This window comes from Oryctolagus cuniculus, chromosome 1 (genome assembly GCF_051225735.1).
Source record: "Oryctolagus cuniculus isolate XC-2025 breed Fujian yellow rabbit chromosome 1, ASM5122573v1, whole genome shotgun sequence".
Taxonomy (NCBI): domain Eukaryota; kingdom Metazoa; phylum Chordata; class Mammalia; order Lagomorpha; family Leporidae; genus Oryctolagus; species Oryctolagus cuniculus.
In genome coordinates, this window is record NC_142867.1 from 233,327,735 (window position 1) to 233,348,182 (window position 20,448).

The window sequence follows — 20,448 nt, forward strand, 5'->3', positions numbered from 1 at the left end:
TTTCGTGGGCACTTGGGAAGTAAACCAGCAGAGGGAGTGTACTCCCGTCTCTGTCTCTCTGTTTCTCAAATAAGTAAGTGAATACATAAAACTAAAAAATAGCAGAAACCCAGAAGGGGCCGTGGACTTGGCACCTGAGCCCAGCCGGCCTCTCTGGCCTGGTTCTCTGCACCCAGAGAGTGGCCTGGCCCAGGCCAGTGGGTTCGGCACTTCAGAGGCAAGTCTAGGACCCCTCCAAGGGGAAGCCCCCTGTGGCCCAGGGGGTGGGGGAGGGGAGGGAGGGGGTCTGAGAGGCAGTGGGGGCTCCCCTCCAGCCTCCCAGTGAGCCTCCACCCTGGCTGGCCATGGTCATAGTCAGACTCAGCAACGCACGCCTTCTTGAGGCCCAAGGGTGCCATGCAGCGGCTCAGAGGTGGACTTCCTGGGAGGGGTCACAGCCAGGAGCAGGCGTGTGGCTCCCCTGTGTGGCGGGGCTCCAGTGAGGGCCCTGAGACCCGATGTGGGGGTAGGAGGGGCAACGGTGGCCCCATCGCACTGCAGTCCATGCCTCCGCCTTGTCCCCAAGAGCTCTGTCCTGCAGCCTGCGCAGGAGTCAGCTGCCCGTTTGTAAGGGTGAAGCTGGAAGAGGGGGCTGCCAGGCATGGGGGGGAGGGGCAGAAGGGCACAGGCGGCTGGGCTGGATGGGCGTGGCTGACCTGTGCCTCCCCGTAGATGCACCTCGGCTGACAGAGCTGCCCCAGAACGTCACTGTGGAGCTGGGCACCAGCGCTTTCCTGGCCTGCCGGGCCACCGGCCGCCCACCCCCGAAGGTCACCTGGCGCCGGGCAGATGGCCAGCTGCTGGGGCCCCGGCAGGGCAGCAGGACCCGGCAGCCCTCGGGCGTGCTGTTCCTGGAAAGTAAGAGATCAGGGTGGGCTGTGGGTGGTCCTGGTCCCCCAGCACCGACCGCAGGTCACTCGGAACCTGACTGTGACCGTGACAGTGATAAAACCTGCGCGTGGGTTGACTGTCAGGCCTGCTCTGTAGAGCTGTGTGGGTGACGGGAAGTGGCAATACCGCTGAGTGTCACGGAGGGGTCAGTGGCTCTCACGGTCACATGACGGCTGCTGCACCGCTTTTTAGCCCATGCTGTGCGCTTTCTTCACCTCCTGTCGAGCCCTTCCAATCACAGTACAAGGTTCCGGTGTGCTCTGTTATCCTGTTCTACAGATGGGCAAGTTGAGGCCTCTTCCGCACCCTTTTCTCTCTGCCGTCCCAGCCTTCCTGTCTGATCCTCTGCAGGCCAGGCTGTGCTAAGGGCCTCCGGGCTCTGTGGAGCTGGGCCTGTGGGGCCGGAAGCCATGGGCCCTGGAGGTCAGCAGCCTCTTTCCTGTCCTCAGGTGTAGACCCTGAAGACCAGGCCCTGTACATCTGTGAAGCTCGAAATGTCTTTGGGAAGGTCCAGGCCGAAGCCCAGCTCACTGTCACAGGACACGGTTCGCTGGGGGCTTGGAGGGTCCTGGGGTTTGGGGAGGCAGATGCTCCCCGGGAACCCCCAGGGAGGCCCTGCACGGCCACCACATCCTCTGGGACAGAGGTGCCCATGGCCAGCGGTGTCCAGGGGCCCTTGGACCCTCTAGCACCCCCAATCTTGAGACACCTGTTCCCTGGGGAGGCAAGTGGGGCCTCTGTGCCCTGGGTGACCCACAGGGGCTGTGCTGTGGCCGATGCCGTCTCGTCTCCCTGCAGTAGCCCCGGAGATTGCCAGCAGTGCTTCCATGGTCCGCGTCCTGGAGGGGCAGCCCGTGTCCCTGTCTTGTATCATCCTGGCGGGGAGACCCCTCCCAGAGAGGCACTGGCTCAAGGACGGCCGGCCCGTGAGTGCTGGGCTCCTCCGGGCGCGGTGGGCGGGGGGCCTCGGGCATTGAGGGAGGGTGTCACGTGCACGTCCTGTTCACCTCTGCTTCGTGGCTCCCTTCTTTGGAATGGCCTCTCCTTCCTTCTCCTTCCTGCCTTATTCCAGAAGTTTCTCTGGAATCCCTACAAGCACAGGCAGGGCTGCTGGCCCCCAGGGCGGCTCAGCAGGAGGATCTAGGGAGCAGAGACTCAGCGGTGGCCCTGACTCGATGCCTTCGTCACCACTGCTCTGAGGGGCAGAGCTGCGGCCTGTGCGGTGTCCTGTCTGCCCCGAGCACCCATGCACTGATGGACACACGCGCTGCTTTATCAGTTCACACCGGCTGGATTTCCTGTTTCCTCTGTCCCTCCTGCTGGCTCTCTCCCCCCTTCTCTTCCCTGTCCTCAGTTCTCCTGTCCTGCCCTGGACACACCAGGGGTCCCAGTGCCTTCGAGGCTGTGAAGAGGGGCCCTCACCCCCTTACTTGTGAGTTAACTTTAAAAGTTGGATTTATTTGAAAGGCAGAGAGAGAGAGAGAGAGAGAGCGAGCGAGCGCTGTCCCATTTGGTTCACTCTCCAGATGCTTGCAACTGCTGGGCCAGGCCAGGCTGAAGCCTAGAGCCCAGAACTCACGCCAGGTCTCCCACGTGGGACGGGACCCATGTACGTGGGCTGTCACCTGCTGCCCCCCGAGGTGCGCCTTGGTAGGAAGCTGGATGCAGAGCTGGGCGTCCCAGGTGGCACCTTCCCTGCTGTGCCAGATGCCCACCACCCGTGTTTGTTTAAGCACCGACAGATGGGGGAGGAGGACACTTCAGGAGGCAGCGACCGCACGGCTGTGCTTTGTGTCCCTGCTGCCTGGCGTGGCCTCATGTCCTGACCCAGGCGAGGGGCGCAGCCCCCTCACAAGTGCTCCCTGCAGTCAGACAAGCCCCTCGGCTGCCTCGCCTGCCCCACCCCCCACGGCCCATCTGAACTCTTTCCCTACAGTCCTGCCAGGCTGGACAACTCTCCACCCCCTGGGAAACCGCTGCTGTGCCGCGTCTCAGCTCACGCTGGTCCCGCCCTCAGGACGCTGTCCTTGTCCTGCCGCCTGTCTCTCTCTTCCTGTCCTCGATTAGAGCAGCAGTGAGTGGCGTAGGGCAGAGCCAGCTGCCACTTGTGGTGTTAGCACCTTCGTTCCTCAAACCTAACCTGGAAGAAGGAGCTATTATTCTTGCCCATTTGACAGACAGGGAAACCGAGGCTTAGTGAGATCAAGTCAGACGGTTGAGATCACTTAGCTAGTAAGTGGCCAAGCGGGGCTGGAACCCAGGTGCCGGACCCCACAGCCCAAGCCTTAAAACCGAAGCCGAGAGTCTCGGACGACTGCCCCTGGGCCCATCTGGCCGTGGCCGCTTATCAGGTTTTGGTGGAACCCAGCTGTGCTCACTCGGTTTGTCTGTGGCTGCTCTAGTGCCGCACCGCAGAGGGGGATGGTTGAGCTGTTTATCCTGGTCTCGGTGGACCTCTGGCTGACCCTGCTCTGAGCCCCAGGTTAAGTGTCAGCTCCTCCAAGGCCTCTGCTCATCCCCTGTGGGCCCCCAAGTTCCTTCTGTGCACCCCTCCTGGCTCTCAACCTGCGTGTTTCAGAACCCCCGGGGGAGTTTGCCGACACCTTGCTGCTCCCGCCTGGAGCGCATCGACTGGGCCAGCGCTCCTGGTGGAGCCCGCGTCACTGTCAGGGAAAGTCTGCCTGGTACATCTTACAGACGGCCCCGGCGTTTCCCCACGCGCCACCAAGTTTGAGCACAGCCACGCTCGGCGCTCCTCTGTTAATGTTGCTTCTGGAGGCCAAGAGCACGACCCCCTCATGGCTCCTCCCCAGATAGCCCCCTGCCGCACGCCTGCCCTGGGCCCCACTCCCTCGCCTGGGGCCCCTCGCTAGGCACAGGGCATGGCTGGGCCTTTCCAGGGGTTGCCCAGGCCTGGCTCTGGAGCTGCGCTCTCCTTCCCTAACTCTGGTCCTGCCGGGCGGCCCTGGGGCGCCACCTGGAGCTGCGCTCTGCATCTTGGCGTGGCCGTGCCCTGCTCAGCCCCTGGACGGGGCCTCCCTGCAGCCCTGAGCTCCAGCCCCTCCTCACTAAAGGCTAACATTCTCAGAGACCCCCAGGGGCCCAGCTTGTCTCCGAGTCCTGCCGTGGTCCAGTTGACAGAGTGGCAGTGGGGTTGAGATGTGCAGGGGTCCGCCTACCTCACCAGCTCGGGTCCGTGGGGGTGCATGAGTCTCAGAGAAGAGGTGGGGGCAGGGCGGCCGGGCTGTCACCCCCACTAAGGTCCTCCACTCCCAAAGTGCCGTCCGACAGCTCTGTCTCGGCTGCCCTGAGCCACTGCTTCCGCTCTCTCCCCAGCTCCCACCTGGCCGCCGGCCCTCTGTCCGGGCGGATGGCAGCCTCCACCTGGACCGTGTGCTGCAGGAGGACGCGGGCAGCTACAGCTGCGTGGTCACCAACACAGCTGGCTCTCGGCACCGGGATGTGATGCTGGTGGTCCAGGGTGAGCCCCGGGCCCCCGGTGGCAGGAGGGGGAGGGGCAGGGGCCAGGACAGGCTGGGGAGGGTGACCGGTCTTGAATACCCATGTTTAGAAAAACTGCCCAAAGAACACATACTTGCTGTAGGAAAATTAGGGATCTGACATGTTTAAAAAAACACAGCGCATTCCAGTAGCTAAGAATAACCAGATGTTACATTTTGCTGTGTATCTTTGCACATTCTGCACACGCACGTTCCCGACACAACCGTCCACAGCCATCCTCGTCCCGTGGTGTCTGAGGGCAGGGCTTCCAGGACCCGCCGTGGATACCAGAGTCTCCCGGTGTGCAGGGCCCTAACATGGTGTCAGATCCGACTGCACACAGCCTCCCACTCCCTGACGGTCATCTCTGGGTGACTTAGGGTGCCTAATTCAACATCAGTGCTTTCTAAGTACTCAGACTGTAGTGGATAGGGAACAGTGACGAGACGAAAAGTCTGCATCTGTTAGCGGGGCTGCAATTTAAAAAATTATTTATATTTTAAAGATTCATTTATTTATTTGAAAGGCACAGTTGCAGAGAGATAGAGAGAGAGGCAGAGAGAGAGACAATCGTCCATCTGTTGGTTCACTCCCCAGATGGCCATAACATCCAGCACTGAGCCAGGGTGAAGCCAGGAGCTTCTTCCAGTCTCCCACACGGGTGCAGGGGCCCAAGGACTTGGACCATCTTCTACCGATTTCCCAGGCACATTAGCAGGGAGCTGGATCAGAAGTGGAGCAGCCAGGACCTAACTGGCATTCATATGAGATGCCAGTGTCACAGGTGGTGGCTTAACCCACTGCACCACAATGCTGGCCTGGCCACCGGCTTCTGGCTTGTCCTCCCCACCATCCTGCTCCTAGTTGCCTGGCCCCTGCTCCTCTTCAAGACCACCCTTTGTAAGCTGGGGGCCCAGGTGGTGCCGAGGACGGGTGTGGCACCTGTTGCTAAGCCCACTTTGCCCAGCAGACACCAGTTTCTGCCGCTTGTCACCTGTACGTCCCTCCAGGGCTGAGCAGAGGGAGCTGGGGCTGGGTCAGCTTCTAGGCTGTTCCGGACAAGCCAGCCCCCAGCAGACGGCCAGGCTCACTCCCACGCCGGCCGCTCGGTCTGGGGGAGGAGTTGGTGATACTCGGGTGGCGATAGCCCTGGATGCCATGCCGTTTCAATTTTCCTTTGGACGGTTTTTAGGTGGTAGAACACACATCCCATAAGCCTCGTCCCTTTAGCCATTTGTACTCGCACTGCTCACCTCCCTGAGGTGGTTATGGGGTGGCTGTGGCTCTAGAACTTCCCACGGCTGACCCGGCAGCCGGCCCCCCCGCCCGGGAGCTCTGGAGTAAGTGGCTTACGTCACTCAGTGTTCCCCACGTGGCAGCGGCATTGCCTCCCCCCCCCCGCCCCAGCACCCGGTTTTTCAGAGCAGTTCCACTGACAGAGCTGGCGGAGGCACAGAGCTCTCCCCGCCCCCTCATGCCTGCAGCCCCACCCACCCACCCACCCATCTGTGCTCCTGCACTTGAGGCTGGGGCGGCTGTAGGGGGCAGCGACGTGCACCTGGCGCCACCCCTGCCCCGGTGTCCTGGGAGCTCCGCCCGTCCGTCCCTCGTGCTCCCGGCTTCAGCCTTTCCCAGAATGCCGTGAGGCGGGAATGGGTTCCGCTGGCCTCTGAGGCAGAGCGGTGCCATGACCTGAGTGCATGTGGGCTACAGTAGGGGGGCTGCTGTGGGTGTTCCCGGCTGATGGAATCGGTTTGTTTGTCCAAGTGCCGCCCAGGATCCACCCCACGGCCACGCACCATGTCACCAACGAAGGGGTGCCAGCCTCCCTCCCCTGCCTGGCCTCTGGAGTCCCCACCCCCACCATCACCTGGACCAAGGTAGGCGGAGCCTGTTGCTGGGAGAGTCCCCGAGGGTGGGCCCTGTGCACCCTGGGGAGGGTATGGGCTCCGGCCACGTCACCTGTGGCCCTGTCCTAGGAAACCAAGGCTCTGACCTCAAGGGGCACCCACTACAACGTGAGCAAGGACGGCACCCTGGTCATCGCTCAGCCGTCAGCCCGGGATGCCGGGGCCTACGTCTGCACGGCCACTAACGCCGTGGGCTTCTCCAGCCAGGAGATGCGGCTGTCTGTCAACAGTGAGTGACCGCGGGCCCTGGTGAGAGGGGGTTGCAGCTGGTGTGGGGGCAGAGTGGCTCCAACTCCGCCTTTGTAAGTCCCCGGGAACCAGGTCTGCCAGGAGGCCGGGCCCTGCCCACCTCCTCACACATTTCTGCAATGGCCCATCCTGCCACGGGGCCTTTGCACGGGCTGTCCTTCTGTTTGGAAGCCCAGCTGGCTCCTGCCCCTGGCTGGACTGTCCTCTTTGTAGCATGGGTCACGACAGTGGTTAAGTCATTATTTGCACGGTGAAGGGTTCGATGCCGCTATGGCCTGCAGACCCTCACTGCTGTGAGGAGGCGGGGTGGGCCCATCTCCCAGCCGTCAGGGCAGAGCAGGGCACCCCGTAACCGGGTGGGGGTTGATGAGTGAATGTCAGCCCGCCGGGTCCTCCCAGAGCCAAATTTTTCTATTGAAAAAAAAAAAAAAAAAAGTTCAAAGGGGGTGGCATTTCTTCTCTGAACTAATGATGTGGGGGGACAAAGTGGGCTGGGGGGCTTTCTGTGCCCCACTGGATGGCGGCGTCATTCTTGTCGCTCAGATGTGCACTTGTCGCTCAGATGTGCCCTGGGTGCCTCCAGCACGGAGCACGGGGTGGGGGGGCAGAGGAAGGATGGGACAGAGTCCTCTCTGTCCTCAGGGGCTCCTCGGGCTTGAGAGGAAGACCCCAGGGGAATCTGCGTGGTGGGGGGGTGTCGAGAGGGGAGAGGACAGACTGGGAATGTTGTCCTCAGGGAAGGTGGGGGAGGGGAGGGAAACCGCCAGCGCTCTCCAGCCACGCCCACATCCTGGGCCTCCCCAAGGTCCAGGTCACAGCACCAGCTCTGCTTCCCGGGGGAGCCGTCCAGCAGGCCCCGCTGCCCTCCCGGCCTTGCTCACGGGTCTGCTTGCTCCCCCCCCCCCGCCCCAGCCAAGCCCAGGGTCCATGGGAATGGGTCCCTCGACACTGACGCGCCTCTGAGGGTCGTGGTGAAGGCTGGAGAAGAGGTGACCCTGGACTGCGAGGCCCGGGGCTCCCCGCCCCCACTGGTCACCTGGACAAAGGACTCCCACCCCGTGCTGCCCGGCGCTGACAGGTGAGCCCAATCCGTGGCCTCCAGGTGGCCAGAGACCCAGCAGATGTGTGCGACTCTGTGGACGCCCCAGGGCGTGCCCACCGCCTTCTGCACAGGAGGCTTCTCTATGGGGCCCCTGCGCCCATGCACATTAGCAGGGAGCTGGATCGGAAGCCGAGCAGCTGCTCAGATGTGGGCTGCCAGAGTCCCAGGCGGTGGCTTCACCTGCTGTGCCCCCGCCCCAGCCCCAGCCCTGAACTGCACAGGGACCCTGGGGATCACCACGCAGGGTCTCCCGGCTAACACGGGGCAAAGCCAGGGCTGAGACCTCACCCTGGACCTCGGCATATGCCGCCTCCCGGCCTGTGTGGGCGCCTACGTGTCTGGCATCTGGGGCCCTGGCTCCCTGCTTCTGCCTGGGACGCTGGGACCCTTCAGAACCAGGCTGTCCCCCTCCATCCTCCAAGGCAGGAGGGGTGGGGGGAGCCTGGAAACTCCTGGGACCTTTGACCCTGGGGGGAGGAGCTGCGGCTCAGGCCAGTGACATCAGCCCTGGCGAGGTCTTTGAGATCTTCCAGAGACGGTCCCTGAGCAGCCTGCTCTGCACACTGTCCCCAGCCGCTGCGTGTGTCTTTGCATCTCTGCACTTCTGTCTGATGAACTGTTCCTGACCTGGAGGCTGTGCACCACTAAATGTGGCTGGGGGCCAGGGGTCCTTCCCCGGGCTGTGTCTGCAGGGGCCCCAGCCCCTTGGCTCTGTGGGTGTCACCCCAGGAGGCCCTGTCCTAGCTGCTGAGTGGGGCTGGGGGTGGCCGAGTGCCTGCGCGCGTGCGGCTTGCTCCTGCAGTGGGAGCGGCGTTGTCACTCGCTGACTTCTCCTTGCCGTGCGGCGTTGATGGGTCAGCCGGGAGCTGTACAGTTGCAGGCGTTTTGCAGTCTGCCGTCGGTGGCCAGTCTGTTCTGTCCCGCCGCCGCTTCCTCCTCTTTGCTTCTTGCTGTTTGACTGTTTCTCGTAGATTTATGGGATGCTGGGAGTTTATGGAAGAGGGGAAAATGTGCTCGAGGGGTGACTCCCTGGGGTTCTTCGGCCCCGAGCTCGCCTCGGCTGCTCCCTGCTCGGGTGTGGACCTGGGTGGCCCCCGGCCGCCGTTGGCCGCCTTTCTCCATGGGTGAAGTGGACATTACTGAAATTCGCTTGGACAAGGACGGCTGGGGATGTCGTCAGGGCTGAAACGTCTCGCCTTTGATCTCATGTTCCCGCTGCTCTTCAGAAACGAGGGCAGCATTTGCGGCTTTTAAGAGATGATCATCCTGCACATTTCTGCTGTTTCTCGCCCGCGTCCTGCACAGAGCAGCTGCCTGGGGCTGGAGTTCGCGCACTGGACAATTCGCGTATTTAAAGTGCATGCTTCCGCGGGCTCACCGCAGTCGCAGAGCTGGGCGGCCATCACCGCCGTCAACTTGAAAGCATCGTCACACCCCCCGCCCCCACAGCCCCCTGGGAAACTCCGGACCCACCAGCAGCCGCCCCCGTTCCCGCACCGTCCCTGCCCCAGCCCCTGGCAACCGCGAATCTGCTTTCTGTCTCTTAGGACTTAGCTCTTCTGGGGGTTTCTCATCAGTGGAGTTGTACATGGACCTTCACGGAGCCTGAGGTTGCGGGGTTCACCCGTGTTGTAACGTGGTGCAGAACTCGTTCCTCTTTGTGGCTGGGCGGCTTTGCAGCTTGTGGCCACACCCCCCATTGTCCATCCACTCCCTGGTGGATGGATCTCAGGTTGTTCCTGCCGTTGAAGACTGTGAACACTCTCACTGCTGATTGTATTCCTTCCTTCCTTTTTTTTAAAAAAAGTTTTTTTTATAGATTTATTTTATTTAATTGGAAGGCACAGTTAGAGAGAGGGAGAGACAGAGAGACCTTCCATCCGCCGCTGCATTCCCCAGTTGGCTGCAGGGGCCAGGGCTGGGCCAGACCAAAGCCAGGAGCTTCTCCTGGGTCTCCCACGTGAGTGCAGGGGCCCAAGCACTTGGGCCACCTTCTGCTGCTTTCCCAGGCCATAGCAGAGAGCTGGATCAGAAGTGGAGCAGCTGGGATTCTAACTGGCACCCATATGGGATGCTGGCACCGCAGGCAGGGGCTTTACCCACTGAGCCACAGCGCTGGTGCCCACTGATTGTATTTTAACTACTCCTGTAGGCTCTGGGTCCTCAGAGCTCTTTGGGCCTCCCTGCCACCCAGAGATGCACACACAGAACAAAGCTCCATCTCTCCCAGACCCCTGGGCTGCTCCCCTTGAGTGCCCCCTGAACTTGGCCTGAAAATGAGGACTTGTGAGGCTCCATGGGGCAGGCGTTTGGCCCTGATGGTAAGACGCCCGCGCCTCCTACTGCAGCATCTGTGGCTGCTGATTCCAGCTTTTTGCTGATTCACATACCAGGAGACAGCAGTGACTGGGCCCCTGCCACTCGTGTGGGAGACCCGGATGGAGTTAGCTCCAGGTTCCCGGCCCCCACCGGCCCCCACCGGCCCAGCCCTGGTCACTGTAGGCATTTGCGGTATGCAGCAGATGAGGCATCTCTTTTCCTCTTTCCCTACCTCGCAGACAACAACCTCCATGGAAAATGCACAGCGCGTGGTGGGGGGACAGGTGCTGGCTGTCTGCTGCCCCTGCCTCCTCTCCCCCCGCCCCTTCCCTTCCCTTCCTCTTCCTCCTCTTCCTTCTCCAAGGGTGCCCCAAGGGTTGGCATCCGAGCCGCCATTGTGGAAGCTGGAAACTCACTTCCGCGAACCCTAGTTGCCCTCTGCCTCCCCTCCCCTCTCCTTGCTCCTCGTCCTCTCCTCCTCTTCCTCCTGTGTGCCCTCATGCTCCTCCCACCTTTGTGAGCTCTGCCGTGCCCCTCCCTCTGTCCCTGGTTTTGTCCCTCCACCCTGCGTGACCCCAGCCGGGTGCTCAGCCGGGCAGCTGGGGTCCTGCACAGCTCCAGAACCCGGGGCTGCAGGTAGCCTGCGGCATAGTCAGGGTTGACAGCAAAGGTATGCGAGCCTCCGAGGACTCCTCTATCTGTGTTTGGCCAGGGGTGGCCTCTTTCTCAGCCTAGAAGTGGGTGGTCTGAATGGTACCAGGCCTAGGACATGGAGGAGCAAACAGAACATGTGTGTGACGGAACCAAACCCTGACTTTCTGACTGCCAGAGCGGGGCCCTGGTCAAACACAAGCATGATCACATGTGGACACGCCAGGCATGGACACACGGACATGCACAGACATGGACACCCTCAGACACATGCAGATACACGCAAACACAAGCACACAGATATACCAGGCCTGCATAGACATGGACACAATCAGACACATGCAGATACACACAGACATGACAGACATGAGCACACGCAGACACACCAGGCATGGACAGACTTGGACACACTCAGACACATGCAGATACATGCAGACTGAGCACACGCAGACACACCAGGTGTGGACACACATGCACAGACTCATGCACACGCAGACACACCAGGCGTGCACACACAGACATGCACACACATGCACACACAGACACACCAGGCGTGCACACATAGTCATGCACACACATGCACACGCAGACACACCAGGCGTGCACACACAGACATGCACACACGTGCACACACAGACACACCAGGCGTGCACACGCAGACATGCACACACCTGGTGTCTGGGCGGGGTCAGCTGGGTCACGTCACTGCCCTGCCTGGAGGACACACTGAGCTGACCTCTCTGGGTGTCTCCTGCCCCTGAGTGAGCAAGTCCTAAGTGAGGGGAACACAGCGGGGGTCTGAGAAGCGGTGAGTGCTGCCCCGGCCCGCCCGCGGCGGCGTGCCCAGTCCCTCTCGCTGCCGCGCCATGCACGTGCTGTCACAGAGTGACGTGGCGCCTCTTCTGCTCTGCCCTCAGTGATTCTCCCGCGCCTTCTCCCTGGCCCACGCCACTTGCTTCGCTTTCAAGAGCAAAGCGACGTCCGGATGGACTCTCCTTGCGGCTGAGCTGTCGTGGGTGGGGGAGGGGCGCAGCAGTCCACGGCGGGGCAGCTGAGGGTCCTTGAACAGACGCTGCCCTTCTCTCTGGGGTCATTTCCATGGCGCTGAACCCTGCAAGTGGACGGCCGAGGGCAAGGGCGGGATGTGCTCCTTATCTCCCGGGCTGCTCTTGATGGAGACGGCGCCGTGAGTCCAGCATTGTGTCGACAGCAGCAGTGGCGGAGCAACACCGCGTGCCCGGGACTGTGCCAAGGCCGAACCAGGGAACGCAGACCGGGGTCTCCCCCTGGCAGCATCCCGGCTGGCTCGGTGACCATGAACAAGACCCTGCCCTCCCCAGGCCTCAGTCTTCCCATCTGAGCGATGAAAGGGTTGGGCAGGTGCTGATAGCCAGACAGCATCCCTTGGCTCTGGTCCTGGGACTCGGCCCCGGGATGCTGGGGCGAGGCACGGTTTCCAGGCAACGGTGTTTGTTTGTGATTCTGTTGTGGAGCTGAGACAGCTGTGAGCCGCCCTGGCTCGGGCTGTGGCTCCCGGAGGCAGCAGGCCAGGGTCCCATGCGGGCCAAGACCCAAGTCCCGAAGAGGCGGGGGCAGCGAGAGGATGGAGTGCCTGCGTCTGCTTCCCCCAGGTTTTCTCAGTGCCATACTCCCACCCACCCTGCAAGGGGGCCGCTGGCCCGGTCACCAGGAGCCCAGGCGTGGGGTCTCCACCTGTCTCCAGCAGGTTGCCCGCTGGAGGTTCAGTGGGAGGCCAGTGTCTCTGTCTTTCTGGAGAACATTCCAGCTAAGGAGACCCCAGAGTGGAACATCTAGGTCACCGGGGTTGGGGGCATCGTTGCAGATTGTGAGGGTCAGGACCCCTGAGCGGCTGGGTGGCCGTGGTCCCAGGAGCTGGGTCTCTCTCACCCATCTTCTGTTATGCAAAGGCAGTGAGGTAATGAGTAGGCCTTAGAGTCTGGCTGCTGGACGTGTGTGAGGGAATATGTCTGGCAGGTGCTTAGCTGTGTGGTGTACCCGGGAGTAGCTGAGACCGCGCAGTGTACCCGGGAGTAGCTGAGAGCCATGTGGTGTACCCGGGAGTAGCTGAGAGCTGCGTGGTGTACCCGGGAGTAGCTGAGACCGCGCGGTGTACCCGGGAGTAGTTCAGACTGCGCGGTGTACCCGGGAGTAGCTGAGACCGCGCAGTGTACCCGGGAGTAGCTGAGAGCCATGTGGTGTACCCAGGAGAGGCTGAGAGCCATGCGGTGTACCCGGGAGTAGCTGAGAGCCATGCGGTGTACCCGGGAGTAGCTGAGACCGCGCGGTGTACCCGGGAGTAGCTGAGAGCCATGTGGTGTACCCGGGAGTAGCTGAGAGCCGCGTGGTGTACCCGGGAGTAGCTGAGAGCCATGTGGTGTACCCGGGAGTAGCTGAGAGCCATGTGGTGTACCCGGGAGTAGCTGAGAGCCGCGCGGTGTACCCGGGAGTAGCTGAGACCGCGCGGTGTACCCGGGAGTAGCCGAGAGCCATGTGGTGTACCCGGGAGTAGCTGAGAGCCGCGCGGTGTACCTGGGAGTAGCTGAGAGCCGCGTGGTGTACCCGGGAGTAGCTGAGACCGCGCGGTGTACCCGGGAGTAGCTGAGAGCCATGTGGTGTACCCGGGAGTAGCTGAGACCGCGCGGTGTACCCGGGAGTAGCTGAGAGCTGTGTGGTGTACCCGGGAGTAGCTGAGACCGCACGGTGTACCCAGGAGGCACTGGATAGCTGAGAGCTGTTCTGGCACGGGCGCCGTGCCTGTTGGCGATGCCGCACTGGTGGGTTCGTCATATCCAGGCTCATGGCGTGCCTCCCCCCTCCCCCCACCCCCCAGCTCCCAGCACATCACGCTGACCTTGGAGAATATCGGGCTCTTTTTCCTCAATTTTCCCAGCATGGCTTTGCCATCTGAGCTTTTCTGACCAGGGTCTGTGGCGCCAGTGCAGGCATGGTGTGCAGGTGAGGGTCGCGGTGACCCTCCAGGCTAGCCTGCCTCCCCCTCCCCACTGCCACCGTGGACACGGGTCCTGGCGCATGCCTAGTGTGCAGCAGGCTCCTGCTGAGGGCTGCCTGGCTGTGTGGGCACCCATGGGAAGTGCAGCCAGGGACCCCAGTTCCGGAAGGCCCTCTGTTGCAGGGGGAGCAGGAGGGACTGAGGCAGACAGGCAGCCCAGACCCTGGGGAACCTGAGGATAGGCGTACTCCTGCCCAACTCCAGCCCCGGGCAGCCCTGTTTATGCATATGAATATGAATGACTGAAGGAATGAATGGCTGCACTGGGCCCAGGGCCACTCAGCAGGGGGAGTTCCAGCTTCCTGGGGTCATCAGGGAGGGCTTCCTGGAGGAGCTGCAGCCTGTGTTGCCTTGAACATGGGTCCAGGGAAAGCTGGACAGCACTGAGATGGGGGAGGGGGGGAGGGAGTGGAAGTGTGCGGGCAGGGGACAGCTGGAATCCACCATCCCATGGTCATAGAGCACCTAGGAGGGGCCAGGCCTGTGCCAAGGGCTGGGACACTCCGGGGACCTGGGCACACCTGACTTCTCCTCTGGAGCCAATAGACAGCGACAGGTGGTGACGGTGTCAGGAGCAGGGCCCAGCGGTGGCTGCAGAGGGGAGCCCAGCGGGCTGCGCTCAGGTGTGTCCTGGGGACCGTGTGTGACTGTGGCCAGGCTCTGCACTGCTCGAGCCCTGGCGGATGCCCCTGGTCTCTGGGGACAGGTCTGGAGCTCACGGGCAGGGTGGGGGGCCCCTCCTGGATCCCGCCCCCGCCTCTGACATCTGCTCGTGCCTCGCCCCCACAGTGTGGCCCGAGCCAGCTGGGTGTCATAAACAGGAAATTCCCCAGCACCTCGTCGCGTCCTCATCTGGGCGCCGCATGGAGCCATCTGGCTGCACCCGTGAGCAGGCGCTCCTGCTAATGACACCGCCACCGTGTCCTCCGCATTTCCTCCTGCCCCTCCCCTGCCCCGAGCCTCCAGCCGAGCCTCTGGGACAGCGGATGGACAAACAGTGGCCTGGCGCAGCCGCGTGGGCTTCGGGGGAGGCAGAAGTGGGGGCCGGGGCTGGTTCCCGCGGGTCCCCGCAGGCTGTGCTGGGGTTCTGTCCAGGGAGCAGCAGTTGGTCACAGCATGGTTTAAAGCAGGCAGGGGTGTGACCGGACCGGCGTTTCGTGCAGCACAGCTCTGCTGGAGGCACGAGGAACTTCTTTTGGGCTCCGCAGGCCTCAGCCTGTCCATCTATAAAATGGGTTCTGTCCTCGAGGAGGACGAGGTGCCCGCTTCTACTGCTGGGAGCACTTGGCACCCCCGCTTTGAGGGTGTCCTTTGTTGCTTATCTGTGTGTGTGTGTTAGTAGCTCCCACTTCCTGTCATTTCAAGGGGTTGGAAAGGGAGAGAGCAAGGGGTTCTGTGGTCCCTGAAGTCACCAGAAGAATTTCGAGGCCACCCTGAGGTGCCGGAGTTGGGATTTGGGGCTCAGAGATGTCGACGCCCCTGCCTGAGGCTGCACAGCCCGTTTGGATCCAGAACGGCAGTTCCCAGCCCTCGTGGTCCCGGCTCGCGGTGGGGGGCTGGGGGGCTGCTATGCAGTCTGGGTAGGACCTGCGCCGGCCTCACACCCGCTCCTGAGCCCTCGAGCCTCGCTGCGGCGGTGGCAGCAACACGCCAGCATTGCCGCCTCGTCGTCCACGCCTTACCCATCGTGCGCCCTGCCTGGTCCGGCCCGTTGGAGACTGGGCCAGGGCCAGGTCGGACGAGGTCCCCTTGGAAGGGCAGCCCCAGTGCAGGGGAGGCACACGCAGCGTGGGAAAGAGGGGGGAGGAGCCAGGTGCTGGAATGTCCACCCAGAAGCCGTGAGGGAGTACCGTGCCGTGACGAGGGGGGACTTGGCGACACGTGGACACTGCGCGTGTCTGTGAGGTAGTGAAGAAGCGAGCAGCCCCGCGTGGCGTTCACGGGTGCAGAAGCAGCCGGCCCTGCGGGTGCCTCTCTGCTCCAGGTCTGTGCTGTGCGGGAGGTCACGCTGTCCTGACACATTCTGGGAAGGCTGAGTGACCCCGACCTCACATGGCAGGCATGTGGCCGTGCAGGTCGCCCCCTCAGCCACGCACCAGGCCAGCACCCAAGGGGGCTGTTGGGGGGGCAGTGATTGTGCCACTCTGTGGACGGGGAGGGTTTCTGTGGTACAGACCTGGTGGAGGCCTGTGCCCAGCGCTTGGCTGGCAGCTGCCCAGGGTGGGTGGGGCAGGGACTGCGAGGGTCTCCGAGGGTCCTGTGGGTGACTCTGTGAGCTCCATTTCGTGGAGGACACTGAGACAGAGCAGAAAGGGGGGCGGGGGCCAAGTCCAGAGCCCCCAGGGCTGTTGGCTTCTAGAACCCAGCTGGCGACCCCCACTGAGGGCAAGGCTGGGGACCGGCCCTTGGGGTCCCCCACCCCGGCACCGGCCACGTGCTCTCGGGGCCAGCTGGGGCCAGTGGCCGCAGCTGCCCTCCCTGTTTTACGGGGGCAGGGGATTCCACAGCCAGCACATGTGGCTGGTGACATCATGTCTGCAGGGGCCCTGGGGGCCGGCCCAGCTGCAGGAGCCTGGCTGGGGGTCCAGGACCTTGTGGGAGGAGTCAGGTGACTTCAGAAAGGTGGGTGGATTTGGAAGGCGAGGACGGGAGTCTCAGCTTCCCCCGAGGGTCCTCGGTACAGCTCTGGAGGAAGGGCCCCCCAAAGGGGGCAGTCGGGGGGCCTGGCACTTAGATGTGGGGGGCTTGGGATCAGAGGTTCCTCTCGCAAAGCTGAGGAGAGGCCTCCCAAAGGGGCCTCATCTTTGGGGGGGCAGGTGTGTGGTGTGGGAGGGAGCAAGCACTGGGTGTGACGGGGCCAGGACCTGGGCAGAGCCAGCCTCTGACGTCAGCCCTTTGAGTCCCATTTTACAGATGAGGTATGTAGACTCCAGGAGGTGCAGCAGCTGCCCCAAGTCACACGGCTGGGAAGGGTTCAGACTCTGGACTCCTATAGGGTTGGGGCTTGGCCCAGGCCAGGTGGTTTGGGACATGGAGGTAGTTCAGGGGTGGAGTCAAAGTGGGCAGTCCCAGCAGGCTTCCTGGGGGAGGCGGTTGCTGCAGGTGGGGTCCTGAAGTCTTTCTGTTGGGTAGGGTTGGTTGGGGTCTCACTGGTGGCCGTCCTTCTCGCAGGCATGGCCTCCTCCCCTCGGGCTCCCTGCGTCTGGCCCAGGCCCAGGCAGGTGACAGTGGCCACTATGAGTGCACGGCAAGTAACCCGGCAGGGTCCGCCTCCCGGCGCTACATCCTCAGGGTGCAAGGTAGGGCTGGCTGGTGGGCTCGGGGTCTCCCTGGGTCCCTGCTCCCTGCCCCCCCCCCCCCGCCTCTGTGCCAGGCCTCAGACCCCTTCCCTCCCCACACCCAGCTTCTCTCAGGTCCCGCCCCCTTCCTCACGCCTCCTGCTTGCTGTCCACCGCTGGCTCCACCTCTCCCATAGCCCTCAGCCAGGGGCAGGAGACGCTGAGCAGAGGCCCAGTGGGGACCTAGTGTGGGGTGCACCTGTGGGTGGGGAACCCATGGATGTGGGTCTCAGGGATGCCCTGTCCAGTTCCCGGCCCCGCCCAGCTGTGCAGGAACCCGGGCATATGGCAGTGTCCACTGAACGCCGGGCTCCCCGCAGCCCCTGGGGCACAACCTTCCCCTGGGCCGGGGTCCTGAACACCCCGTTCTGGTTGTGGCCCCTGGCCTGATGGGGTCCTGGGAGTGGCCGTTCTCTGTGGTGCCCGGTCCCGTTCAGAGGAAGCCAGCTGGTGCAAGCCAGGGGCCTTGTCTCAGATAGCCAAGGAGGCGGTCAGGACGGGAAGGCCTGTGCGAGCCGCCCCTTGTGCACGGGGGCTGTAAGCAAAGAGCGGCTTCTGCATATTGAAACCACTGGCCCTGTGACCAGATCGTCTTCATGACATCGGTCAGTTATCTGGAATCTCAGCGTCCATTCACATGGGTCTTCCTGGACGTAGCTATCCACGTCCGTCTACGCGTCGTCCGGGATGGCCTTGACTCCGTACGAGCTGAGCCACGTGGCCGAGACAGACCCTCTGGCCTGCAAACCTGGACCTGCTGGCGTTCCATTTCACAGATGGGCAGGCTGAGGTCCAGGGAGTGAAGGGCTGGAAGGTTTGCTGCAGGCTTGGGTGGGGGCATCAGCAGGAGGCAGGGGGACGAGCAGGGCCCTGCAGCGGGCAGAGCTGGGCTTTGTGGCCTTAGGTCACTTGCTTGGCCTCTCTGAGCCTTGGTTGTAAGGTGGAGCCATGATAGTGCCCATCCTGTCGTGGTCAGAGGGGTCGGTGAGCCCAGCAGGTGCGCGCGAGGGAAGGGCAGGCAGCTGAGCCTGCTCCCGGAGCTCCTGGGCGGCGAGGCCCGGCGCAGGGGCCAGCCTTGACCCAGCATCAGCGTATCTCCAGATACGACCTCGAGATGGTCACACCTCCCGGCTCCTCAGAAACAGGAACAGGCTGGGTGTGCCTCAGCTTCCCCCGAGGGCCCAGGACACTTGTCCCAGATCCCCGGGAAGTCCCGGAGCAGGGTGGCCCCCGGGTCCTATAAACTCCCATGAGTGCCCTGGGGCTGAGCTGCGGGGACCAGGGTGGTGGTGGCTGCAGCTCCTGTCAGCCGAGGGGCAGGAGTGACCCCGGCCAAGTCCAGTAACCTTCCCAAACCTCAGTTTCCCCGTCGTATGACGGGCATGGCCTTGGCCAGCCTGCAGGAAGGGCCTCTGAGATGCGAGAGGAGAAAATGCATGGAGACCCGACTCTGAGGGGGTGGGGCCCACTGTCCTTGTCACAGCCAGGGGAGGGAGGGGGAGGGAGCAAGGGTGCCTGTGCCGGCCTGGCAGCCATGGTCAGCGGCCTCGCGGCGGGCACGCTGTGGCCAGCCCTAGGTCAGCGGTGTTAATGCTGCTCCCATTCCCTCCTCGTGTGGCTTGGTGACAAGGGGGCCCTGTGGCTGTGAGGATGTCAGTCCCTGCACCCCCTGGGCCTCAGTTTCCCCATATGGAGCATCCAAGGGGTGCTTCTCAAATGGTGGGTGGGGGCGGGGTCAGCAAGCTACACGCAGGGAGCAGGTGTTGGGATGGAAGGCCAGGGGTTCTCATGGTGGGGGGCGGTCCCCATGGGGTGTCCTAAAATCTTATCCTGCATGCCAACAAGAGTCGCCAGACTTTATGGGTCTGTGATTCAGAGGTGTGGTGGGGATCTAGGCGCCGTGACCTCTCACCTGGGCCTCTCGACCTTGACCCCCTCCCCGGGACGCTGTCAGTGCCCCCTCAGGTGCAGCCGGGCCCTCGGGTCCTGAAGGTGCTGGCAGGAGAAGCCCTGGACCTGAACTGTGTGGCCGAGGGCCAGCCAGAGCCCCAGCTGAGCTGGTCCAAGGACGGAGCGGCCCTGCGGGGCAGGGGGCCCGAGGGCTCTATCCAGTTCACTGCTGTGGAGACCTCAGACGCCGGGCGGTACCGCTGTGAGGCCTCCAACAGCGCTGGGGTGGATGCGTGGGAGCTGGAGCTCAGGGTGCTGGGTGAGTGTCCCCGAGCGGCACGGCCTTCGGAGGGGCTGGGCTCTGTGCCAGGCTCGGCCACGCCCGGCCCTTGTTCTCTGGGACTTCCGGGGCCCTGCCTGCGTCGGGAGCTTTGGTGAGCCCTCTGCTGGTGAGCAGGTCCCCAGACACTCCCCCCACGCTCCTGCCAGGGCTGTGACCTGTGGTCCCTGAGCACCTGCGTGGACAGAGGCTCTGGGGTGGGGTTGGGGCCGGAGCAGGCAGCAGGGGCTTGGGCCAGGGTCAGAGTTCCCACTCCCAGCTGCACTTCGTCCGCGCTCTCGGACTCTCAGACTTTTCACCTGCAGAAGGGAGGCAGAGAGAGAGAGTGGCACGTGGGAAGCTCTGGGTCATGGGCGTTTTCATCACTGGGAATTTAGAACACGCTTGGGCAGCTGCTGCTGGGAGGAGACGGGAGGACAGGAGCCGGCTCAGTGCCTGTGTCTGAGGGCACGGAGCCTCCTGGGCCAGTGGGCGGGGCTGCAGTGGCTGCTGCGTGGGGCTGCCCTGCAGGAGGTGGGCGTGCGCTCCCTGGGAGGCCGAGGGCTGGGAAATTCTAGCAGGGGATGTCCTGGCCCTGGGTGACCAGACTCGGCCTCAGGGGGTGAGTGTGGCTGTGTTGCCTCCCGCCAGAGCCGCCATACTGGGGGGCAGAGGAGACGCGTGACCTGCTGGAGCGAGTGGCGGGGGAGAACGCCAGCCTGCCGTGCCCGGCCAGAGGTGAGGCTGGGCCCGCGGGTCGGGGAGGAGGCCCCTGCCCTGTGGGATGGGCAGAAGCCTTGACTCTCTTGTTAGGGGTGGTGCAGGCCCGGGGAGGGGTGGCGCTCTGGGTTGACCCCAGCCCTGGCTGCCCATCAGGCCCGAAGCCCCTCAGCAGGTGGGGGCGTGACTGCTGGGCCGGAGTGGCCCCGGGTCCTTGGGTCGGGGCCCCAGACTTCCTCGCGGAGTGCGGATGCGTGGGGTCCTGGGCACAGCAGCTGTCCTAGGCCCCCTGTGGTCCGCGGTGCAGCGTGGAGCCCAGCTCAGCCCTTCCTGGCCGCGTGATACTGGCAGCTCGCTCCCCTTTCCCGGGCTTCAGTCTCCTGCTCTGACCCGTGGACTCACAGAGTGCTGGGCCCCAGCAGCTGCCTGGCGCCTGGAGGGGCTCAGGGGCTGGGGTGGGCTCAGGTGATTCCCCCTCTCCGAGGACC

At 63.4% G+C, this 20,448-nt stretch overlaps 1 protein-coding gene across 1 annotated transcript in view; it reads left to right on the top strand.

Annotated features, from left to right (window-relative positions):
• Nucleotides 1-20,448, top strand: part of HMCN2 (hemicentin 2) — a 141,489-nt gene that overhangs the window by 47,273 nt on the left and 73,768 nt on the right. Inside the window, 10 exon segments of the mRNA XM_089306779.1 lie at nt 712-897; nt 1,380-1,475; nt 1,729-1,856; nt 4,267-4,411; nt 6,199-6,311; nt 6,411-6,570; nt 7,503-7,668; nt 16,865-16,992; nt 18,986-19,240; nt 19,892-19,978. Of these exon segments, the coding sequence (XP_089162905.1) occupies nt 712-897; nt 1,380-1,475; nt 1,729-1,856; nt 4,267-4,411; nt 6,199-6,311; nt 6,411-6,570; nt 7,503-7,668; nt 16,865-16,992; nt 18,986-19,240; nt 19,892-19,978 (1,464 nt within the window).